Below are 23,235 nucleotides of genomic sequence, written 5' to 3'. Positions count from 1 at the left end.
CATGGTCAGTAACAACTGTGGTTTTTAAACAATAAAAATTGGTACTAAGTGGCCCAAAGTGTGACAAGATAATATCCCCAGTACCATTACACCTCCAGCAGCCTGAACTGTTGATCCAAGGCAGGATGGATCCATGCTCTCATGGTGAAATGGAGACTCATCAGACCAGATTTTCCATCTTCTATTGTCAAGTTTGATGCTGTTCTGCAGACCTTGGTAGGAACCAGTGCTTCTTTGACTTCCTGTTTCCTTTCTGTCATCTCCAGCCAGTCTGCCCATTCTCCTCTGACATCAACCAGACATCCTGGTCCAGACAACTGCTGCTTGCTGGATATTTTCTCTTCTTCAGACCATTCTCTGGAAACCCTGGAGATGGTTGTGTGTGAAAATCCCAGTAAATACTCAGAGCAACAACCATGCCACGTTCAAAGTCAAACAATACCTCTGAATAATGATAAATACCTCAGACAAAACCATCTGAGTCATCTAAACTACGATCCTACCATCACCATGTTTCACAGATGCTTCCATGTATGTTTTCTTTTCTCCAAACATATTAAAACCACAAAGTTTTATTTTGATCTCATCTGTTTATATTATATATTTTTCCTAGGATGTAGTTCAGGTGTCTTCCTTCCTGCATCCTGCTTGCATGGCATTGCAGCTCAGTGTGGTTCTGATAATAGATATGTGAATATTATTATTCAGCATTCTTTCGGTTGCTTAGGAGCTCGTCTGTGAGCCTGCAGACTCTTGTACATCTTGCTCTTGGGAGTGATCTTTGTTGATCAACTACTCCCGAGGGTGACAACAGTTTCCGAGGGTTTGTACACAATCTGGCTGTGGATTGGTGGAGTACAAACACTGCAGATGATTTTCAAACCTCTTTCTGTCTGATGAGCATCAACAACCCTTTGAGATCCACAGAAATGTACTTTCTGCATCATAGGACATGCCTTTTAAACATGCAGTTTAAACTCTAACATGCTGATGTTTGTGTGAAGAAATAAAGACTCTTTATGTTCCCAACACATTTTATTTTTATTTAAAATGTTCTTAGAGTAAAATATTACAAAGAGGAAGTTTCAGTAGTGTAAAACTGAAGAGAAATCACATCAGAAGTGGAAACAAAGATATGAAAGCAGTCCTTTAGTCCACTGAACATCATCAAAAAGATTTACAAATAAAACATATTAATCAGATATATTATCGTGTTTTTCTTTATTTATATTGCAGGTTAAAGAGTAATTCAGGGGGCCCGCCCACCCAAGTCAACTTACAGGATGGGAACATTATAATGAAGATGGACAGTGCAGCAAATCAGCCTTAAAATGTTCAAACACAAAAAGCTTCAGTAGATAAGTAAAAAAAAAAAAAATCCAGGCAATGAACACAAGATTAAACATCTAGCTATAATAAAGTAACGCAAAGATTTAAAACAGTATATATTTATTGGTATCTGGGTCTCATGACCGCTGATTGCACATGTGAAATGTTTTTGAAAAAAACATCAGAATGAAGGAAAGAAGAAGACGCGCTACAGACTGAAGCCAGACACGGCTATGTGCTGAGCGTTGTTTCTCGGCTCAAAGTACGAGGTGTCGGTTTCATCCTCCGGATGAGGAATGAACGGCATCGGCTGGTTCTGCAGGTTGTCCCAGTCCAGGCCGTCAAATAGGGGCTGGCACTTCAGTTCTGTGGAGGTTCAAAATGCACCATAAACACAGAACAAACATCACAAATCAAAACTTTATCTTCTTTTGTTTTAGTTCAAAAGGTGTCCTTGTTTATTGGTTTTTCCTGGCAGGTATGCTCATCAAAACTTTCCATAAAATTAATTATAAAAACAACCATGAAGTGAAATCTGGGATTAAAATGTTTCTATATGAAACATCCTGACAGTCTAGTTTTGCAGGAATTTTTGTAGAGTAATTCATAGCAAGTCATTTCATTAAAATTTCTTTAGAAGGCTGACCACCTTCTCCTGCGCTCTGGGCAGTGCTTTCATTTTGGATGAAGTGGTGGGCGGGGCCTAATCAGACCATTACAGCCGACCAATCAGAGCAAACTGGGTTTTTTACTCTTTTACTTTTACATTTTTAAAACACTTAACTTTCTGATTTACCAGTACTTTCAGAGCATCATAGATAAATAAATTTAGAATTTAAAAGTTCTAGTGAAAAAAAAAAAAACACGATTTGGGTCATTTTAATATTTGCCAGACCAGTACTTCACAAACAGTATAAACTTTCTTTTGCACATTAGTTTAAGTTTTTATTTGAATAATTTCTATTTACATCTTGAAAATGTGAATAAAACCACAATGACAACCTGGCTATTAACAAAATATGATAAATAAAAAGACAACAACATAACAGCACTGTGTGAAACGTAATGGTCTGAGGACCAACATGACCCGATCCTCACCTTTTAGACTGGCACGCTTCGTCATATCCATGGTCAGCAGGACTTCTATGGCATTCCTTGAGTTTACAGACAGCTCCTCCTCTGCCTCAGGCCAGGGAATGTCTGGAAAAAGCAAAAGGAAAAGACCTGTTGATGTCTGAAACCACGAAGCTTGACATCATGACGGACCAAACCCACCTCTGTTGAGGATATTCTGAAAGACCAGCTGAGGCGTCTCATCATTGAAAGGTGGTACACCGGTGAAGAACTCGAACAGACACACACCGAGCGCCCACCAGTCCACCATGCAGTCTGATTGGAAGCAAAGGATAAAGTCACATTTCAAGGTTACAAACATCTTTCCTGTCGTTCCTGTTAGTGAATGAAGTGCACTACGGTGGCAGAAGCAGGTTCTACGTTAGCCTGAGCATGAAGGGATTTGATTTAGTGCTCCTACTCGTACATCAATACCAAAGGGAAATAAATAAAGCAGCGATTTACTTTAATGGAGCACATTTTAACAATCAAACGTCCATTTTGATAAGAAAAACTCGCCTGTGACTTCCTACTAACCCATGAAAATCAGAATTTAGCACATGAATGTTAATGTGTGTCTCATAATGAAATCTTATATAGTAATTTGCTTTTCAAAAGCATAGAATATAAAAAGTACAATAATTACTTAGTAAATTAAGATAGAAAATACAGAAACTTGGGTTCATTCATGTCAGCTCATGAATTTACTTTGGAGCAATCAAACTGCAAAGAAGCCACCGACAGTCAGCATCATAACACAACCGATGCAGGTGTCAGGACACTCGCCCCAAACTAGTTTCTAACCACAGAAAACCCTGTTTGTCCAGTTAAAAGCCCCTCAGCCTCATCTTTACCCTGCAGTTAACAACGGGCCTCATTCTCCAACAGTTCTTACCAACACAACTGTCCTTAAATCCGACGTTCACAAATGTTTTTGTCTCAGGAGTACTCAAACATTTGAGTGGACATGTTTGAACAAAGTCAGCCTTTATATGGACTGAAATACAATAATAAAACTACAGTAAGGTCATATTTTTAAAAGTAACTTGGTAATTTACAAAATATTTATTTAAAAAAATATATATATTGTAGATTGTGTCCTAACATTATGATTACCCTCAGGAGAAACTTATAAATATTTTTTAAACATTGAAGAATAACTTGCTGTGAAGACAGATGTAATGCTATTGGTGGTCTCTGATGAGATCTGTTCCCTCAGCTGCAAGAATATCGCTCCATAAATGTCCAAGTCGCCTGTAACTCCCAGATCCACCTGCTGAATGTGGCATTTCATGATTAAAATCTTCTACAACAGAGTCTTTGTTATAAGGATGAGTTTTTATTAGGAAATTAAGGTTATGTTGTAGTCGCCTTGTTAATAACACCACTTTCCTCTGGAGGTTTCATTTCACCACTCGCTTCACTGACGCACCCAAGCTTAAAACGAAGTGCAGTAGGCTGTGTAATGAAAATGAATTCTGTGGTCACTTTTCCATTTTTACCCATAACACCTCCAGGATCCTGATGTGCACATAGAACCGGACTGCAGGCTGCCGTCCAGGTATATTTAATTACCCGTTCGTACATAAAACTTTTTATATGATGTGAATCTCACTGTATGTTTATTTAAAACCAAATTATTTTAAAAATGAAGACAGTGTGCACATCCTAATCATTAGACTGGACGGGGCCAGGACCATCTACAGATCCATACGAGCCAGAACAAACGCATCTTTCTTCCCAAAGCCGCCACCATACTGAAGTCAAACCTGCACTAATGTGGCCTGACTTTATGAAACTGCTTTTAAATCTCGTTAAATTTTGTATAATGACAAATGCTTCCTACTCTACTCTATTTTTTTCCCATTCATTCTGTTTATTTTTTTCCCTTGTCTGTCTGTTTGGACTTCGTAAGTCTTGACCTTTTACAGGCATTTTTTGGTTGTTTAAAGTAGGGCAGCTGGTCCGTCCTCATGAGAGATAAGCATTCACCAATCTAAGAGGAAAGGTACGAAAAAATGTGAGGCTACGAACACGTTTGTGTTTCTGACGGAGGGTTTTCTTTAAAAAAAACTTTAAGTTCAACTTAAGAAGATTCGTAAGAAGATATTGATGAATGAAGCCCAATGATTTTAGTACAATGTTAGGACACTGAAGAAACCACTTTTTAATCCTTTCTAATCACACACTTCACCCACCACCCCCTTCCCTCCAATCAGACCCACAGTTTGTTTTCTGATCCAAAGGGCAGAAACAGTGAGGAATCAGCTCATTTCCTCTAGCAGATTAGCAGCCTGGGTGAACATGCAAGCCAGCTTGCAAAAACAAGAATTTCATTAAAAACTTACCAAACCGACCCCTTCCTGAAACTAAAAGAGAATTTTGTCACAGAGCTGCAACGTCAAGCAGCATGCCTTTCTATTACCGGAAGTCATTACTGCACCCCGAATTTCCCCCCCTCTTACCGTGAGGTTTTCCTAGAAGCAGCTCTGGAGCCAAATAGTCCGGGGTTCCTAAAATCGGTGCTCCTTCAACAGGAAGTGCACCCCTTCGGACACTCTTGGGGGTCCTGAGAGGGGTGTAGGAGGTCGTCAGGGGCTGAGGAGTCTGATGTGAGAAGGAAGTAAAAGAAAATATGACCAATAACAAAAACCATAGATGGATTAAATGTGTCATGTAATCTAATCAACAGTTCGACACATTTCTGGTCAGCCAAACAGAAGTCAACCACATGGTGGCGCTAGAACTAAATTAAAAGCAATCTATCAGAGATAAAACTTGGACAGGCGGTAATGTCTTGGTGCAAGTAGACATAGGTGATGGAGGGGGGGGGGGGCAACTTTGTGCTCATTTACAGGTTCGGATTTACATCCATGAACTTAAAAAAAAGCTTTCACGTTTCCATCTTGTACAAAACTGCAGAACAATGATTAAGAACCTCTCGTGGACCCATCCTGAACAGACACGGTATCTTGTTTCATAGTTATGCAGATGATGCTCTGATTGATGTAAACTGCAGAAAAGCACAGAAGTGTGTTTGACAACAACGGAGGGAAATGTTTGGAGAAACACTAACGGTTAAATGGTGGCTATGGTTGAGGTCTCCATTCATCAGTCGGCGCTTTTTTCCCCATGCTTGCATGCATCCCACATTTTTTTCTTCCATCACCCACATGCTGTAATTCCAGCACAGTGCTGGATTCCCATCACCTGTGTGCACGTTAGGCTGGTTCCAATGTTTCCCCGCTTTAAGTTTTATCTTGAAACATGTTTTTATTCTTTGGCTTTAAATCCCAAGACTCCATTTTCTTTTTTCTTCTTAAATTATATTTATTTTTTAATTACTTTAAGCCACTTTTCTCTTGTTTGACTGTAAACAAATTGTTTGGGTTTTCTTGTGTCAACACCAAAGGGGGACACAAAGAGGATCACGTTTCCATTTGTGGTGAAAAGTCTGACTTCTCAATAGGAAAAAAATAGAGGGAACAACCTCACTCTTGCTGTAGACTTTATTTAAAGTCTAACTACCCAACTAGCTTGTAGTCTGTACTTCTTTTCATTGGTGTCCATTCATGTCTTCATTCATCACCCCCGCTTGCTTACCTGAAAGGCGGAACTGCTGGAGCGTGGTCTTTGTTGGACTGGTGTTGCAGTGCCTGACGCACAGTGATAAGAAGCTGACGGGGATCTGTCCATTACCTCCACAGATCCAACGCTGAATCTGGACACGCCCGACACATTCTGGTTAATGGTGCTACAATAACTACGGAAAGCAACAACATTTTGTGGCTTGAGGAACGAGGAGGACTGTGCAACACTGCTGGAGAGATCAGGAAGGTGGTTGAAGAGGGAACACCGAGATTCCCTTCCCCGGCTCAAGTGGCTAAATTTTGGGGTTTCGTTGGTGACAACTGAAGGAGTCTGTGGCCGTGACTTAAAAAACAAGATGTTTTCATTCTGCTCGGGTTCCTTGGGTGATACGGACTTTCTATTTTCTGCCAGCTTGCTCGGTTGAACAGCTGCATGACTGTCAATAGTGAGAGATGTTTCGTGCATGGACACGTCAGAGTCGAGACTTAAGTTCCTGCAGATGTCACCGATCGTGGGAAGTGGAGATGTGACACCTGAGTGTGAAAAAATAGCACCATCTTCAAGCCCATCCTCTGCCTGCTCCTCCAGTTCATTAAACAGACTTTTGGCCACAGCGATGGGACTGGAGCGCTTTGGAACCCGGTGGTCACCGCTACACAAGAAGTCGCCATCCAAATGGATGGTGGAAAATGTCCCTGTCAGCCCAGTGTGAGACCTCACAGTTTCTTCTGGAATCTCACAGAATCTTTTGTAGTCTCCATTCGTCTTTTTGGCTTTGGCCTCCAATAGCTCTGGGCTTGTTTCTACATCTGAAAAGGTCCTCTTCAAGGATGAGGGAACTGCAGGCCGACAGTTATCTCTCACTGCAGAGACTGACTCCAGATTGTTGGTATACAATCTTTTCTCAGCAGGATGGTTGGACTTTTTTGGCAGACTACAAGAAGCTTTAGCAAAGGAGCTTCTGGGACCATAGGCTTGTTTATGTCCTTTGGACTCATTGATGCTTTTATTTTCTTTCTGAAGAAGAAAGGAGACAAAAGAAAGTCACAAAGGGTGCAAACAACTAATCAGAGAGATCAACTCAGGGACAAATTCCTAATTTGAGCTCCCTTGAGTTAAACATTTTGAGAATGGGTTCCTGATCACTGACCTCCTCACATTCCCACAGTGGACTGATGACACCTTCAGTGTCAGTGGTGCTGCCTGCACTCATGGTTTCAAACCTCTCTCTGGTTCTCAGCAAGGTGGGAGTCAGATGTTTTGCCAGTTTATGAGGACTAAACACATTCCCCTTTGGTCCTGTAGAGACAGCGCAATTAAAACTTTCATTGCCAGGATCTCACCTGATTTGCTAATGATTAGGCAGTCACATACAGACCCCACATGGTTGATGATGTACCTAGTTTTAAAAGACACCCAGCTGGAGAATACACGGCTTCAGTATTCTTCGTCAACGTAGAAGCAAGAGAATTATTCTTCTGCTTTATTTTGCTGCAAGACATGGGGCTGGACGCAGCAGAGGCACTGCAGTGACGTTTGCCTTCTCCTGCAGGTGTATTCTGAATTTAATTAAGCAAGAAAAGAGTCATTATTATAGCACACATGAAGCATCTAATAAACTGAACATGTGTCTTTTCCTTAAAGTTAGACAAATTTGCTTACAAATCCAAGAGAGCTGATTAAGGAGAGGACTTGACCAGGAGTGCGGAAGTAATCTGTTTTAGGTTTAGCCAAGGATGGAGTGGAAACGATATCCACAAGACTCAGCTCTGATGGAAACAGAAAGCAAACGTAGCACATGACAGAAATACACGTAACAAATACTGGCTACAACAGTCACATTTTCTTTAAAGCAACGGGACTTCATACCTCTGTCAAGCTTGACTTTCGAAAGGCCAAAGTCTGTTAGTTTGATGTGACCTTCATTGGATATAAGCATGTTGTCTGGCTTCAGGTCCCTGAAAATTTGGTTACAATAAATTCAAACAATGAAAGCCAATTACTCAGAGTAATACACATTTAAGGACTCCTAAAAACACGGTAGAAAAGTACCTGTGGATTATTCCATGGCGGTGGAGATAGTCTAAGGCAAGGGCGACTTCTGAGATGTATTTCACAGCCATGACTTCATCGAAATAGCCACAAATATGAAGGAGCGATTTGACATCTCCACCAATTAGGTATTCCATTACCTAAGAGAACGAAGCTTAACAACAGTTTTCTACATATAAGGCGCATGGCAGATTAAGAAAACTGACATGCAAGGTGGAAAAATCTGTGATCACAGATATCTACAATAAAGGCTAGATGCTTCATGACGTCCTCACACGGCGGCCATCTTGCCACAGGTTTGCTCTCTCGTGGGATTTATGGTATCTGAGGGAAAGTGAGTGATCTGCACAAGCATTTTGCTGAAATCGTGACGGATTTTCAAACGGTTTGGTTTCTTACAAAAGTTATTAACGTGGCTATAATTCTGGATACTTGAATATGTTGAAATTGCAGCTTTTGTCTGTGAAAAACGTGCAGCGTAGCTGTGTTCTCCATCAGAAGGCACAGTAAGGCTCATCAGAGCGACTCATTCATTTGAGAAGCACACCGACTGCATACAGTACAATGTTGACAGTCACCACCATGCTGCTGACATTAGTTGTGTGTTTTTTAAGCTAAGGCTGCACCACATTGCCAAGATGACTCCACTTAGCTTCCAGAGAAACAACATGCACCAGAAGTTCAATAAAACAGTCCTGTTCAAAGGGTTTTACCCAAGCTGTGTGTTTTAGGTTGTTTGTGTGTATATGTCCATGTGTAGTTCTCTGTACAGGGTGGGGATTTCAACAAGCTGCATTCCTGGATGTAAATGTGTAAATCTTCTACCTATTTTGTTTTCCACTTTTATGTCCAAGATTTTACAGACATTAAAGAGAATGCGAATAAAGTATTATAATGCGTTATGGTAATATAATATTATCATAATCATGTAATAATTATTACATGTTTAAACTAAACATGTAATAATTCAAATTATATACCCCCTAGCAAAAATGTGAAGGGTGTTCTCACTTCTGTGAGATACTGTGTGTGTGTGTGTATATATATATTTATATATATATATATATATATATATATATATATATATATATATATATATAGTCATTCTGTACGCTGAGTATTAGTAGCCTAAGTATTGATTTAACATACCTTGTGCGTGTGTATATTCACTGCACCTATCTGTTTATTTTCATATGAAAGTCCATTGTTAAAACTCTGCTCTAGAATCTTTAGTTATAAGTATGCGTTGTCATTGCTACACCTCTAGCATTTATACTGAACCAAACCTTTTAAAAACAGTTATAAAATTGAGTAAGCTATGGTTATTTATAAAGTGCATGCACCATTAAAACAACGTTATGAGTGAGCGAGCTCCCTGTGGCAAGACGACCATTCAACCCCATTGGCAAGCAGAGACATCGAGCCTTTATTGTATGTCTATGCCTGTGATCACTAAAAGAAAACTGGGTGCTGTCATTTCCAATTAACATACATGTAAAATAAGGAAAGGAGGAAAATAAAAATCTGGACAAGACATTGTTTGATCAGATAAGAGTTAGATTAGTTTGTTATTGTCTGATGGGGTCAAGCATAGCTGTTCCTAATCTACAGAAGATCCTCACATTGAAGCACAGAGGTGAGCTTGTGATGTTATATAGCTGGATGAATGTGGGAGTAATGGGGTCAGTTACAAATACTGCACACTCAAGCAATTGCAGTTATTTAAAATTGCATAATTGCTAGTTATTTTCATTCACCTATAGGGAAGCAGCTGCGTGTATTTAACTAGAACAACATATCATTTGTAAGAAAACAAAGAAACTGTTGAGAGGAGAAGTAAATCTGCAAAATCTGAAACATCATTGATATTGTTTACAGTTGTGTATTTTACTGTAACTTCTTGTAGGCGTTACCAGATAGATCTTGTTGGCTGTCTGAAGGGAGTAAAACAGATGAACGACGAAGGGACTTTTGCTCAAAGCTAGTGCATCTCGCTCAGCTTTCATCTGGCTTGTCATGTTTTTATTAACCATATCTGCCTTGTTCATCACCTAAAGAAAAAAATAAGACGTTTAACCAAACCTGAGTTAAATTGAATTATTCTAAGTTATCAAAATAAAGAAATATTCTCACCTTAATCGCGTATAAACGCGCATTGCACTTTTTTCGAGCAAGGTAGACTTTGCCAAAAGCACCACGGCTGATAGGTTTCAAAACGATGAAGTCGTCGATTGAAGGCGGTTTCGGAGTCTCCACTGATTTCACATTTATCTCAGAATTGTGCTTTTCATCTTCCTCCATCATTTAATTGTTTTGGAAAAGAAAACACGTTTAGTCTAGGACAGCCAGCTAGTTCAGAGTAAACATGTACGTGACAAAACAACAGTCCAGGGTTTCTTTAGAAATTTGAATTACAATGCACAGTGATAGGGTCCTCAGACGTAATTTTAGATGGCCATGAAACTGCTTGTACAGAATATCGGAATAAAACGTTCAATTTTTACTTTAATTATATGATTTATCTTACGTGTATGTGAGTGTGTTTAAAAATTTAATTTATTTAATAATATTAAATAATTTATCATTAATAATTTCAGATAGTATCATGTACAATTATTTTATTTTAATCAGGCAGTCATGATGAGGCTTAAAATATACAACTAGATTATCTACATACTACAAGATATTTCTTTATACCACAGATTTTCTGCATAATACTTTTTTTCTCTAGAATTACAGATTTTAAGTATTTTAAATTATTTTTAAACAATTAAATATTCCCGTTGTAGACGTGACTAAATGATGCAAACTACATTTACCCGGTAGTAATTCGTTTCGACGTCATATTGTAGTTCATTTGACCTCAGACGCCGGCGGAGTGTCCATTTGCTGTTCTTTGCTAAAAAGTTGTGTAACTGCCGAAAGTTGTGTAACGAAGAAAACAAAAGGACATCCTTCCGAGGAGGACTCGTTTGTTTAGGTTATATAGAGGGTCAGTCCTCACACACTAACCCTCCAAAGACATTTTTAATTGTCTTTCAGCGAAAATGTTTTCGCTCTCGACGGCGTTTCAGCCCCACCAGGTAATCTGACTGAATGGCATGTTGATGATTTAGCTAGCTGATGTTACCTGTTCGTTTGTCTTTAAGTTAAAAATAATTTGTATTTCATTTGAAAAGATCTTCTTGCCGAAGGATTCCATGCTTAGTTATAATAAGAGTTAGGTTTGTGTTTATTTTGGTCACGACTTTTGTTTTGGTCAATGACAACCTAGCTAATGCTAGCATTTAGACAAGTCAACGTTTTATCAGCCCATGCTTACGTCACGTTGTCCAATGTCAGACAGTTGAGCAGCAAGAAATTTGACTGTATAATTTTCACTTAATAATTTGATATGTTAAAGAAGAGCCATGTCTAAGTATATATTCTAAGTGCTTATCCAATCACAAAAGAGTCTAGTTTCTAGGTTATATAACTCCCTGCTGTCAGACGCATGCGGAGAGAATAAACTCTATCTGAAGAACACTGACATGATCCTGACACACAGTCCTGTTTGGACATTGAAATAGTTGAATAAGTTTTTTTTTTTTTGTCGTCCCCCCCCAACCTTTACCAGTGTAAGTGTTATGTACATGTTTGAATGTCAATGTTATTCATGTCACAATGTAGTGAAAAACTATGCTTCACCCTCCTGTTTATGCTGTGCTTCTCAGATGATGGTTCCTCTCGGCCAGCTCATCAATGCCCTGCACTCTCTGAAGAGCTCAGCTACAGCATCAGTCCAAACCCTTCACAAAGACTTCACTTCAGAGCACACTAAATACCTGAGAGAGGTAACAGCGATGCTACAAATACATGATGCAAACTAGGAATTTCATGATAATAGGGTTTTTTTGTTCACTGCAACTTTTTTATGTCATGCCTCCATCACAATGACATGTTAATATTTTTTCTATAACCAAATAAGTCCAATAAGGATGACGTAATCTGTTTGTTTGGAGGGAGTAACTCATCTCTGCCAGACTCTTTCACGCTTCATGAAACGAAAACAAAGGAACACAAGTAGTAACACGTGGATGAAGCGTGACTTTGTTTTCAATCAGTGCACGAGTTGCACTGATCATTTCTGGAAAGGGACGATATTGAGGGATCTTCCTGGTTGATTATTTCTTGTTTTTAATGCAGCGATTAAATATTAACTCAAATAATCCTGGCATTCCTAATGCATACTTCGAAGGTTACACATGAGTTAATCTGTCCAATGAGAAAAAACTTCTTCATGTAAAAACTAATGAGAGTGACGTTTTCTGTATAGTATGTTGAGATTTGAACAGAAATTGATAAAGGATGTATTGGTGGATTTGGTAGGTTATCAGCAAAAATGTTCAGTTTAAATGTTCTGGCCTGGACCTATTCCTTTAAAATGATTGGAGAACAGAAAATTTGGTATTGCAGTGGTTACGAACCCTGCTGGTTTAGGGGAGGAAAGGGTCTGGTCACACACTTTTGTATTATTATAACGCCCTTCATTAATTTCTGGTTCACATCTAACATATGTAATTTATTCTTCTTCTTCCTAATAATATAATAATAATAATAATGATGATGATGATGATGATGATGATAATAATAATATTACAATTTTTTTGCACCTGTCATACAGAGCTGTGTAGTGCTAATTTCAGTGATTCATCAAATAATTAATGTTATGGTTGGACTGCAGGACGTTGCTTAGAAAATACCTGTTTTGTCATCTGTTTTTAGCTAAAAGATTTCTGTATTTTTATTCCAGTTTGCAGCTATGATTTCCCGTGTTCTGGGTATTTGTGTGCATTTTATTATGTAAAACATTTTGTGCAACTTATGTATGAAAAGTGCTTTATAAATAAAATTTGATTTAAACTAATGTGTTGCCAACTATTAGCAACACATTGCATTAGACAAACGTCCCCCATAGACAGGTCATAGAGAACTGTTCAAGTTTTCATTTCGAATCCAGCATGAAAAAAGTTAGAACGTGACATGTTGGAGTTATTTGACTCTAGGACACGTGCAGATCAGTTATACACTAAAATATTTCTGACATTTTGGCTTTAAAATATTTTAACTGTTTTTAATGTAACAGTAGCCTAGAGAGTTATTCTTCAGCTGACTGGTGAATGACAAGTTGTCTGTTTCATGTTCAAACCATTTGGTTTTGTCCCATATTTGATTAAAAGTAGTTTGTTGTTTTGAAGTCTAAATGATTACAGAGGTGAAAACCTGCTGTTGTTTGTTTTTAGCCAAGTGTGAGTCTGAGAGATCTGGGCCTGTCCGACGTCGGGGTGAGTCAGCTGGACGAGCTGGTCAACAGATTACTACCCGTACCGGGACCAGAGGAACCTCCCACTGTTCCTTCAGCGTGGAGGACGAGTCACGTTTCTGCACACAGCTTTTTTCACAACAAGCATGGTGAGCAGCTCAACTCTGAAGTTTTATCTTTTGGGTTTGTCGTTTCATGAAACAAGTCTTGAATTTTGAGTTTGTCTTGAAGGCTTTTCCCAGAGAAGATTGGTGGGTTTCGGTTCAACGTTGTTCCACAGACAGTACCACAGCCCTCTCAGAGAAGTCTGCTCAGAGCTACAGTTGTTACCAGGTAAGAAACTGATGTTGAACATCTGCCTACTGTGAAGAAGCCTAAAACGCAGCTTTACAACTTTTATTTTTGTGTTTGTTCTTGTAGCGTGGGTCCAGAGTCGAGGTTTTAAAACACTTCGATCCAAACCCAGACGAGTGGAGTCTGGATACGACGGGCCAGTGGAATCAGAGGCCGACACACCAGCTTTCATGAAGGTGAGGTTACTTATCAGTCGAGGTTCTGCTTAATAAAGACGTCTGTGTTGTGAAACAAAGACTGACTTGTTATTATACCTCTTTTGTTTATATGATCCTTTTTGGATTCATGTGATTCTGCAGATGTTTCAGACTTCTTGTAATTTTGTGTTCCTCACAGGGGTTGCTGATGAGGGATAAAGAAGCTGAGGTTCAGTCACTGAATCAAGTGATAAAACAAAAGAACCTTCCAGAAAATCAGCAGGAGGCTTTCAAGACGGGGTTCACTGAGGGATTCATGAGGTCCCAGGCATTTACTCAGAGAACACAAGGCATGTGGTCCTTTTTTAAAGTTTGTTTTATTGTACTTTTCAGTGCTTCTGCACCCTGCTGTGATGCTCAAATGTTTTATGTGAAGCACTTTGAATCGTCTTGCACACAAATAAACCTGCCTAGCCTAAGGGAAGCTGCGATCACACTGCTGGCAAAAGTATTTTTTTTTCCTCTGTTTTTTAAAAATCTAAACAGCATAAATCCATTTTTTTTCCAAATTTGACCCAGGACACTTTTATATGTGACACCAAATCAGAAATGTACATCTCATGTTGTTGTGTTGAATTTCATCCGAATTACATCATCCAAGTGAGACAGATGTCACAGAACTGTGCAGGAGGAGGCGGAGCATAGCACAGATGGATGCAGACAATAGACGGAAGAATATTGTGTAATAATTTTGCTGGCTATGATGGCACAACTTTGAAATTGATGCATGCGCGCTCACAAGTGTAGCATCAATATTTACCATGTAAATGCATTTAAATTATATGTGAACAGCCACGGGTGGAAAAAAAAAAAATCAGACTTGACGGCATGGCTCAGTGGGTAGAGCGGTCGTCTTGTAGCCTGAGGGTTGCCGGTTCGATCCCAGCCCATCGAGCTCATGTCAAGGTGTCCCTAAGCAAGACACCGAACCCCAAATTGCTCCTGATGGGTCATGGTCGAGCGCCTCGCATGGCAGCTTCCGCCGTCAGTGTGTGAATGTGTGTGTGATGTATGATGTAAAGTGCTATATAAGTACAGACCATTTACTATTAAGACCTGCAGGGTGAATGTAAACACAGCGCAGTGGTTCCCAACCTTTTTTCCTGGAAGCCTACGTCATGGCTACGTCCAGCTGACATCTGGTGTGAGTGTGACGTTTTTCATGGCCTTTTGTTTTTGTTGCTCAAAGAGCAGAAGTCTCTTGGAAATGTTTGTCTGATCCAAAATGTTTTGTACGAGCTCTCCTGGATATATTTTATCTGGAAGATGATCCATGTCCTTCAGGCTGGAAACGTCATCGTTCATGTACACGTTACAAAAACTATTATTTCTCACCAAAGCATGTTCTTATGTAGGGATGCCACGGTTACTTGATTTCACATTTGATCGCGGTATTAAATGTCACCATTATTTAACTTTGTTTATACAGTAGTGCATTTATTTTAAAAAAAACGAATCATACTGAGAACATCTGTAATCGTGACATCCCTACTAATATGTGGAGTAAAAGCTGTGTGTAAGGACGTGCTCAGGAGAGCGTTTCATCTGCACTGACAATAGTTTTGGCTGTTGGTTTTAGGAATTAACTAGTTCATTGTGAAAAGGTGAATAAATCCTGGTGTGAGATTTTAATCAAAATGACGTCAGTCAGCATGGCTCTTGTTTTCCTGCTTTTAATAAATCACACAACTAACTGTGTGTTTGATGTGATTCACCAGCAAAGGCATCAAGATTTTTGTGCTTATCTGATGACCTCGCACCCCTTCTGATCTTCGGGGCTTATTTTGATCTAGAGAGAAAATGACTACTTCATATTGATTTATCGCAACAGCGCCACCATATTGTGTTCAGGTGTAAGTTCTGGATTAAATATGGATGAAACTCATCATTAACTTTGTGTTGTTTTTGCCAGACTCACTTAGAAGAACCAGGCTGGTCTTGCTGGTCCTCCTACTTGCTGGTATTTATGGCCTGTCAAGAACCCCGTTTCTCTCTGGTAAAGGCTCCTTTTCTGATGCTGGTTTGTTTCAGTTTTCTTCCTTATATAAGTTTATAAATTAAATGTAAACCCTACATGCACACTGCACTTACAGCAAAGCCTACTGGCGTCTCTAACAGTAATAAAATTAATTGTAGACCATTATTAATTTAATGTTTTCTGTGTGCAAGTAGCAACTTAAATGATAGATAATATATGATATGCTTGCCATAGTGTGCATGTAGGGTTTGATTATTGGTGCATTTGTACTAATACATTATTCCAGCTTTTTTAAGCTCATGACCAAATTGGAGCTAAATGAGCAGCTGCTAGCAGTTATTGTGGAAAAGCAGCAGATATGTGTAGCACAGCCGTCATTTTATCTGCAGTTATGAGGTTCTGTGAAGAAATTTGTTGCTGAGAAGTTTGTTTTGGGATTCCACAGTGAGGTTTCGCACCACATCGGGACTCGACTCTGCATTGGACCCCGTCCAGATGAAGAACGTGACGTTTGAGCATGTTAAAGGAGTGGAAGAGGCAAAGAATGAGTTACAGGATGTTGTTGAGTTTCTCAAGAATCCGCAGAAGTTCACTATTTTAGGTGGAAAACTACCTAAAGGTATCCTTACTTGTTTAATTTTCTCTTTTTATTATTTTTTTTATCAGAGTAGAGTATCTGGCTATTTTTATGTCTTCTTCTGTCTTCTCAGGGATCCTCCTGGTTGGACCACCAGGCACAGGAAAGACTCTGTTAGCGCGAGCTGTCGCCGGGGAGGCCGATGTGCCTTTCTACTACGCCTCTGGATCGGAGTTTGACGAGATGTTTGTGGGTGTGGGTGCAAGCAGAATCAGGAACCTTTTCAGTAAGTTGGCTGAATATGAAGATTAAAATAAGCAACCACTTAAAGACGAATCTGACGACAGTTTCTCCTCCTTGTGATCTGCAGAAGAGGCTAAAGCAAATGCTCCCTGTGTTATATTTATTGATGAGTTGGACAGCGTGGGTGGAAAGAGGATTGAGTCTCCTATGCACCCTTACTCCAGACAAACCATCAACCAGCTGCTGGCTGAAATGGACGGGTGGGTTTTAGACTCAGTTATGTGAATTCTTCAGTTCTGCCGTCAATGTCTCTTAAAATGATTTTTTTTTTAATGTTTTACAGATTTAAACCAAATGAAGGCGTCATTGTTATCGGTGCTACAAACTTTGCTGAGGCTTTGGATAAGTAAGTTTCCTCTTTTAGTGGAAAAGTCGTTGCCAAGGCAACAGGTTGATGTGCTGAAACATCAGCTGGTTAGAAATATGTGGAATATCTGCAGCATTGTTCTTATCTTTTTTTAATTCATACGACTTAATTCTAAATCTAATTATATGTATTATTTGCAGTTAATTAGAGCTAAAACATTTATTTTGAGTAGTTTAACCTCAGAGTTCGTCACTGGTTGGTTCTTCAGCCTCTTTAAGAGTACTCTGTAGACGTGTTATACTGTTAAAGTTTAAATTTACTGGTCTCCTGTTTAACATATTTTAGGACAGACTAGAAGAGCTTGAATTTTGATTAGAGCTGTGTTGCTGGTACTATTTAGTGCACTGGTGAGGCCTGGGAGGTTTGACATGCAGGTGACTGTCCCTCGTCCGGATGTCAAAGGCCGCACAGAAATTCTTAACTGGTACCTCTCCAAGATCACAACTGACTCTGGTAGGTCCCCTTGTAGCATAATAAATAACCATTTGTCTAATATTTAGTCCATCAGATGTAACCAGACCTAAAAGGGCACCTTTGTTTGCCGTCTCTTTAAAGAACGCTCTTCTCTGATCACCTTTTTGTTCTTTCACAGCCGTTGAAGCAGAGATTATCGCCCGAGGCACCGTGGGATTCTCAGGAGCAGAACTGGAGAACCTGGTCAACCAGGCAGCCCTGAAGGCGGCAGTGGACGGGAAAGAGATGGTCACAATGAAGGACCTGGAGTTCGCTAAGGACAAGATCCTCATGGGTGAGTTCACACTGTTTGTGCTCAGATCAGCAGCTTTTATAACGCATGAGGAGTCCTAGTAAGAAAACAGAAAGCTCGAATCTTTTTTTCTCATCTTTTACCCGTCAGGTCCTGAGAGGCGGAGCGTTGAAATAGACAAGAAGAATAAGACCATTACAGCGTACCACGAGTCCGGCCATGCCATCGTTGCCTATTACACTAAAGACGCAATGCCCATCAATAAAGCTACAATCATGCCAAGGGGACCAACTCTGGGCCATGTGAGTTCTGGTTACATGACTTACTCATCATTTTATTACCAGGTAATGAAACTGATCCGTGTGTTTGTTGCTTAGGTGTCCATGCTCCCAGAGAATGACCGCTGGAGCGAGACCCGAGCTCAGCTGCTGGCTCAGATGGACGTCAGCATGGGCGGTCGAGTAGCAGAGGAGCTCATCTTTGGAGACGACTACATCACCACTGGTACGAACTTCAGAGGAACAGATTTAGTTTTCATTAAGATGCTGCAGCAGTGATGTTGGAACCTTAAGTATCTGTTTACTGACCTTATTAGACAGTTTTAGTTCATTTTCTCCTTCTGTTGTGCATTTAAGGAGCCTCCAGTGACTTTGATGGTGCAACTAAAATAGCAAAAATGATGGTTACAAGGTTCGGCATGAGCGACAAGGTAAGAGTTTATAGATGAGATGTTTAATTTTTGTTCAGACTCTGTTCGGTGTAAACTGTATGTCTGTCTGCATGAAACATCTTCAGTATCTCAATTTCTTTTAAACACTTTTTTTTGTTTTTCTTCCCTCAAAACCAGTTTGTAGTTAGCAGCAACCTAAAGTTGTAACCTTTGTAGCTTATTTCAGTTCCAACAAAGAAACATCACAAAAACCAGTAACACCATTTTCTTTAAATGCCTTGGGGTGCCAAGTACTCTGCATGGTGTAGTCAGAAGGTGGCAGTACGTCCATTATACACTAAATAAAACCAACAGACGACTCAGTTCCATCGTCTGATTTAAGCCTCTTCATCTCTTCCCTTCATCGTCCTCCTGCCTGTGACCCAGAATTTCCTCAACCAAATATTTTTGAAAAGTAGATCTCGGGAGTAAGGCTTGCCAGGCAAGCAGGAAAGGTCTGGAGACACTTCGATCCCATTTTAAAAATGAAATTAACAGTAAACATGAGCTTCGCCACAGCTTTAAAGGGGAGGAATCGAGTGTTGGGGGAAGGTATACGGGGAGGTCCTGCTCATTGAGTATGGTCAAACATTCAAAAGGGAATTATCTTCAGTGTTTTTGTTTTCCAAACACTTTCCTCTAATCTGAAAGGAAAACACGAAGACAAAGAAGGACTAATAAAAATACAGCCTGGAATAATCCGTTTCATCCAGCTCTAATAAATATGAACAAGACGATGAAAGCTGAAAATGTGCAGCTGTTCAAAAGAAAAAAAAGTCTTAAAAGTTAAATATCTTCCTCCTGTCTTCACTTTTATCCAAGTCTCATGGATATGGCTGTTAAAATAAATGATAAATGCAGCTGCATGGAACAGAGGGACAGCATTCTCTTTTAATGTTAAATAAGAAAGAAATTATTCGTTTATAGTTAGAGGATTTGTCCGGCTGTTCTCATGGCTGTAACTCGACATGTCGACAGGTTTGTTTTCCTTGGTTAGAAAGCCCTCCGAAGCAAATCAAATCCAATCAGTCATGTTTCTCCACTGCTTTCTTAAAGCCCATTTATGCTTGACGCAGACTGACGGATAGTTTCGTCGTACGTCGCCGCCCTCATGCGTCTTTTACGTTTCCATAAGTCAGTTCACCCACAAGGGCAAGTACAGAGTTCACTCCCACGTTTTGACCCCAGCCGGTGGCGGTAATACGCCGCTATAAAGTCCAAAAACACCCAGCTGTTATTTAAAATCTGCTTGGCCCTGTGCCTTGGCTGTAGTTTCAGACAGACTCACACAGCCTCTCTTCAAATCCTCCTGCCATGTCTACTGTTGTCTGTAAATGTTCTCAACTTCTTCGCCTGTGTCTTCTTGTTCGGGTGCTTTTTATTTGCCGGTTCTGCGTCATCTTCTTCTCTGGTTTGTTCCTTTTGCTGGTTGCGTGTTAGCTCAGCACTGCCCCCGCGACAGATAGCTAAGATCCCTGAAAACGGACCAAATTACGCGCGTAACCGAGGCAGAAGACGGATGAAACTGTCCGTCATCTGCGTCGAGCATAAATGAGTCTTTAGAGCCACTTTGTAAAAGATGTTTTCATACATGCACTTATTCGTCTACCAAAAAGATAAACTATAAAACACTGATGGAGGCCCAGTTTGGAGGGGAAAAAAAGAAAAAGCCAGAAAGCTGCTGTTCTGGCTACATAATTATAGCCAGGAAAAGCTTTTTGTAACTCTATCTGAAGTCACCCACCCACAGTGTGCAATGATCTCAGGTAAATGCATGAGCAGGTCTTCTTGTTCCCTCAGCTGAAGGGTGTAATTTGTGTTTTGTTGCAGCTCGGGGTCATGACCTACGGAGATGTAACAAAGCAGAGCCCCGAGACACAAGCTGCTATCGAACAGGAAGTCAGACTTTTACTGAAGGTGAGATTTTCCTGTTCACTTATGTGAATATTCTTTTTACATTTACCTCTCTGATCAGTTTCTGATTCTTTCTCTTTTATTGTTTCTGCAGGACTCGTACGAACGTGCTAAAAACATCCTGAAGACTTACAGTAAGGAGCACAAGAAGCTAGCGGATGCCCTGCTCACATATGAAACTCTGGATGCTAAAGAGATCCAGACGGTGCTTGAGGGAAAAGCTCTGGACCACTAAATGCCTCAGCAGACATTTTTGACCCTTGAATTGTGTACATGTAAATATAAAGCTGTGCTATCCAGCTCAGGCCTTTTGGAGGCCGTCTATTTTATGTTTGTATTCCTCATGTTGTCAATGTGAAGATTACAATGAAATGAACATGTTTCACCCTATTTTATTTAAATTTTTTTTTCTTTTGGCATCACCTGCTGAGGACTCTCAGTTTCAGTGATTTTTAAACCGTCTCACGACTGAATCTGGTTTGAATACGTGAATACTTGTTCCTCATCACACAGGAGAGGTTTTATTGTGGTTTTAGCCTCCTGGAAGACATCTTCTGCCGTAGTTTAATACATCAGTCATATGAACGTGATATCGCTCATAGCGAGTCACGTTGCTCAGCCAGATGAACACCATAGGACCTTAAATTACCTCAGTCTATCATGTACCCTTTGGCTGTAAGAAGGTACAGGTGATTTCACTGTTCATTGTTGAACCTCTTAATGAAGAGGTTTTTTTCTTTTATATTTCATTTGCATATACAATGTGTTATTATTTATTTAAGTGCCCGAAGGTGTGTTCTTTGTTCCATTAAAAGTAGTAGTAGGACCTTTTTGTCCTTGTCTAAGATCGCCAGTAACTGATAACTAAGAGGAGTGTGTGTGTGTGTGTGTAAGCTTGTGAAATGACTGGCTTGGTGCTTCTGTTACTTTAGATAAAGACCTTCTGGAAGCTCAAATAAAGATTACTCTTATGAAACGCTTGTGAATGTGTTATTTTGTATAAAACTTAAACTTGCTTTACTTTCCTGCAAAATTATATTTACATCAAACTAAACGGAAGAAACGTTTATTTGTTCCTCTTTTAGTCTTAACAAATGTACAGAACAAAGCTGAGAGTTTATTCTGCACATTAAGACACCATCTACCTGCTCCAGAGAGCCCACCGTTACCTGCATGAATCAGGCAGCACTGATTCGGTCATGTTTTTTTATTCCTCCAGTGTTTTTAACACAATTCTACAGCCCTTTTATGTGAGAAGCTCAATAAATTCTGGGTGGATACCTCCACGACCACCTGGATTTATGAGTACCTATCAAACTGTCAGACTGAAAGGTGTGTCCGGCATGGTGGTCAGCAGCACTGGAGCACCACAAGGGCTTGTACTTTCACCATTTCTCTTCACACTGTACATCTCAGACTTCCAATACAACTTCAGTCACTGCAGCAGTACTCTGATGACTCTGCAGCTGTGGGGTAACAGAGATGGACAAGAAGCTGAGTCCAGAGAACTGAACAATTTGTGAGATTGTGTGAAAACAATCACCTCATCTTGAAGAGAAAAGAGGTGATTGTTGACTTCAGGATGAACAATAATAAAACACTACATCCTGGGAGAAGAGGTGGAGGAATTAAATTACCTTCCAGTTCAGCTTGACAACAGACTGGACTGGAAATGCAACACAGAGGCATCTAAAGATGTGGAACAAACTGATCCAGAAAGCTGGTTCTGTGTTGGGGAGAACTCTGATAGTCCAGAGAAGAATACTGAACATGATAGACGATTCTTCACGCCTTCTTCACCAGTGGTTCCTAAGCCCTTTGAGCCATGAGTCCCAAGATAACATACGTTGGTGTTCGCGACCCTACCCCCACCCAGCGACTGATTAATGATTAATGGGTCATCTTGCAGCCATCCTGTTAATGTAAAGCTGGAAAAAGTGGTTTTTGGTGGTTCACCGCTGTGAAACGACACCTATATGCACAAAATCAGCTTCTGGAGAGGCAATAATGTCAAATTCAGATTTTAATATGACAATTACTAACTCTGTTGTTAATGCATTTATGTGTTAAAAAATTAAGGTGCTGATTTCAAAGATTTATCTTGTCATTAATGGTTTAATTGTGACAGCTCTGGTAAAAATAACAAGTTTATTTGATAAATGTAGGCAATATATTTCTACAATAATCTGGTAACCCCCTGAAATTATCTCGAGACCTCCATATAGGCCCCGACCCCCAGTTTGAGAGCCACTGCTCTACACAATACAGTAAAAAGTGTGTTAAGTAAGAGGCTTTGTCAAGTTCATTGTAAGACAGGCGAGTTCAGGAGGTCGTTCCTGCCAGCAGCCGTCGCCCTTTGGAACAATATTACAGTCTCCTGGGATAAAGATGTAAAGGGGAACATACAAAAACAGATTCAGCCAAAATACTTGATGAGGAAGTCGTGGAAATAGTGTTCTTTTGTTACTGGAGAGGAAAAAAGGGCAGGAACAAAGGCTCATTTACTCCTGCTGGTGATTGATCCTAACCCTTCATTAGTAGATCTGGTTCCAGATAAAACCAGCTGAGATAAACCAAGCTTGGACAATATCCTCTTTTCTTTGAACTGGGCCAAAATTATATAAGGAGGTCTGACGTTCCAGAGGTACCAGTTCTACCTGAAGACAGCTGAAGAGTCATTATGGAGAGGCTCAAAATTTCACATTGGATTTTAAACTAAGGGATCCGGACAAACCTCGAATTA

General features: G+C 39.9%; 2 protein-coding genes across 4 annotated transcripts; one reads left to right on the top strand and one right to left on the bottom strand.

The window, feature by feature from the left end:
- Nucleotides 1-1,038: 1,038 nt before the first annotated feature.
- mastl (microtubule associated serine/threonine kinase-like) lies at nucleotides 1,039-10,468 on the bottom strand. 2 transcript variants are annotated; one of them, XM_041968988.1, is made up of 13 exons: nucleotides 10,219-10,468; nucleotides 9,999-10,136; nucleotides 8,086-8,225; nucleotides 7,903-7,991; nucleotides 7,696-7,802; nucleotides 7,433-7,592; nucleotides 7,184-7,332; nucleotides 6,046-7,050; nucleotides 4,908-5,049; nucleotides 4,791-4,811; nucleotides 2,605-2,718; nucleotides 2,428-2,529; nucleotides 1,039-1,695 (listed from the first exon to the last, which is right to left on the bottom strand). In XM_041968988.1, the coding sequence occupies exons 1-13, from the start codon at nucleotides 10,387-10,389 to the stop codon at nucleotides 1,538-1,540; spliced, it is 2,496 nt and encodes an 831-aa protein (XP_041824922.1). In that variant the 5' UTR covers nucleotides 10,390-10,468; the 3' UTR covers nucleotides 1,039-1,537. The 2 variants fall into 2 exon arrangements, with proteins under 2 accessions (XP_041824922.1, XP_041824923.1); XM_041968989.1 differs by lacking the exon at nucleotides 4,791-4,811.
- A 485-nt stretch (nucleotides 10,469-10,953) lies between these two features.
- LOC121628896 (ATP-dependent zinc metalloprotease YME1L1-like) lies at nucleotides 10,954-21,468 on the top strand. 2 transcript variants are annotated; one of them, XM_041968290.1, is made up of 18 exons: nucleotides 10,954-11,168; nucleotides 11,799-11,918; nucleotides 13,368-13,536; nucleotides 13,619-13,720; nucleotides 13,808-13,917; nucleotides 14,078-14,228; nucleotides 15,851-15,934; nucleotides 16,362-16,535; nucleotides 16,627-16,779; nucleotides 16,864-16,996; nucleotides 17,080-17,142; nucleotides 17,504-17,616; nucleotides 17,756-17,911; nucleotides 18,020-18,171; nucleotides 18,247-18,373; nucleotides 18,505-18,578; nucleotides 20,409-20,495; nucleotides 20,587-21,468. In XM_041968290.1, the coding sequence occupies exons 1-18, from the start codon at nucleotides 11,133-11,135 to the stop codon at nucleotides 20,725-20,727; spliced, it is 2,145 nt and encodes a 714-aa protein (XP_041824224.1). In that variant the 5' UTR covers nucleotides 10,954-11,132; the 3' UTR covers nucleotides 20,728-21,468. The 2 variants fall into 2 exon arrangements, with proteins under 2 accessions (XP_041824224.1, XP_041824223.1); XM_041968289.1 differs by having other exon boundaries at nucleotides 15,851-15,958.
- The last annotated feature ends 1,767 nt before the right edge of the window (nucleotides 21,469-23,235 follow it).

The sequence above is a fragment of the Melanotaenia boesemani genome, chromosome 18, assembly GCF_017639745.1.
Source record: "Melanotaenia boesemani isolate fMelBoe1 chromosome 18, fMelBoe1.pri, whole genome shotgun sequence".
In the NCBI taxonomy this organism is placed as follows: domain Eukaryota; kingdom Metazoa; phylum Chordata; class Actinopteri; order Atheriniformes; family Melanotaeniidae; genus Melanotaenia; species Melanotaenia boesemani.
Note: the sequence above shows the minus strand (reverse complement) of the source record. Positions and strands in the feature narration are given on the sequence as shown.

Coding starts and splice junctions, on each gene's coding strand:
- mastl (XM_041968988.1), bottom strand. CDS start 10,389: ATGATGGAGGAAGATGAAAAGCACAATTCTGAGATAAATGTGAAATCA. Junction 7,593..7,695: donor TAATCAGCTCTCTTGGATTT/GTAAGCAAATTT, acceptor AATTAAATTCAG/AATACACCTGCAGGAGAAGG. Junction 4,812..4,907: donor GCTTCTAGGAAAACCTCACG/GTAAGAGGGGGG, acceptor ATTCTCTTTTAG/TTTCAGGAAGGGGTCGGTTT.
- LOC121628896 (XM_041968289.1), top strand. CDS start 11,133: ATGTTTTCGCTCTCGACGGCGTTTCAGCCCCACCAG. Junction 18,579..20,408: donor GGTTCGGCATGAGCGACAAG/GTAAGAGTTTAT, acceptor GTTTTGTTGCAG/CTCGGGGTCATGACCTACGG. Junction 20,496..20,586: donor AAGTCAGACTTTTACTGAAG/GTGAGATTTTCC, acceptor TTGTTTCTGCAG/GACTCGTACGAACGTGCTAA.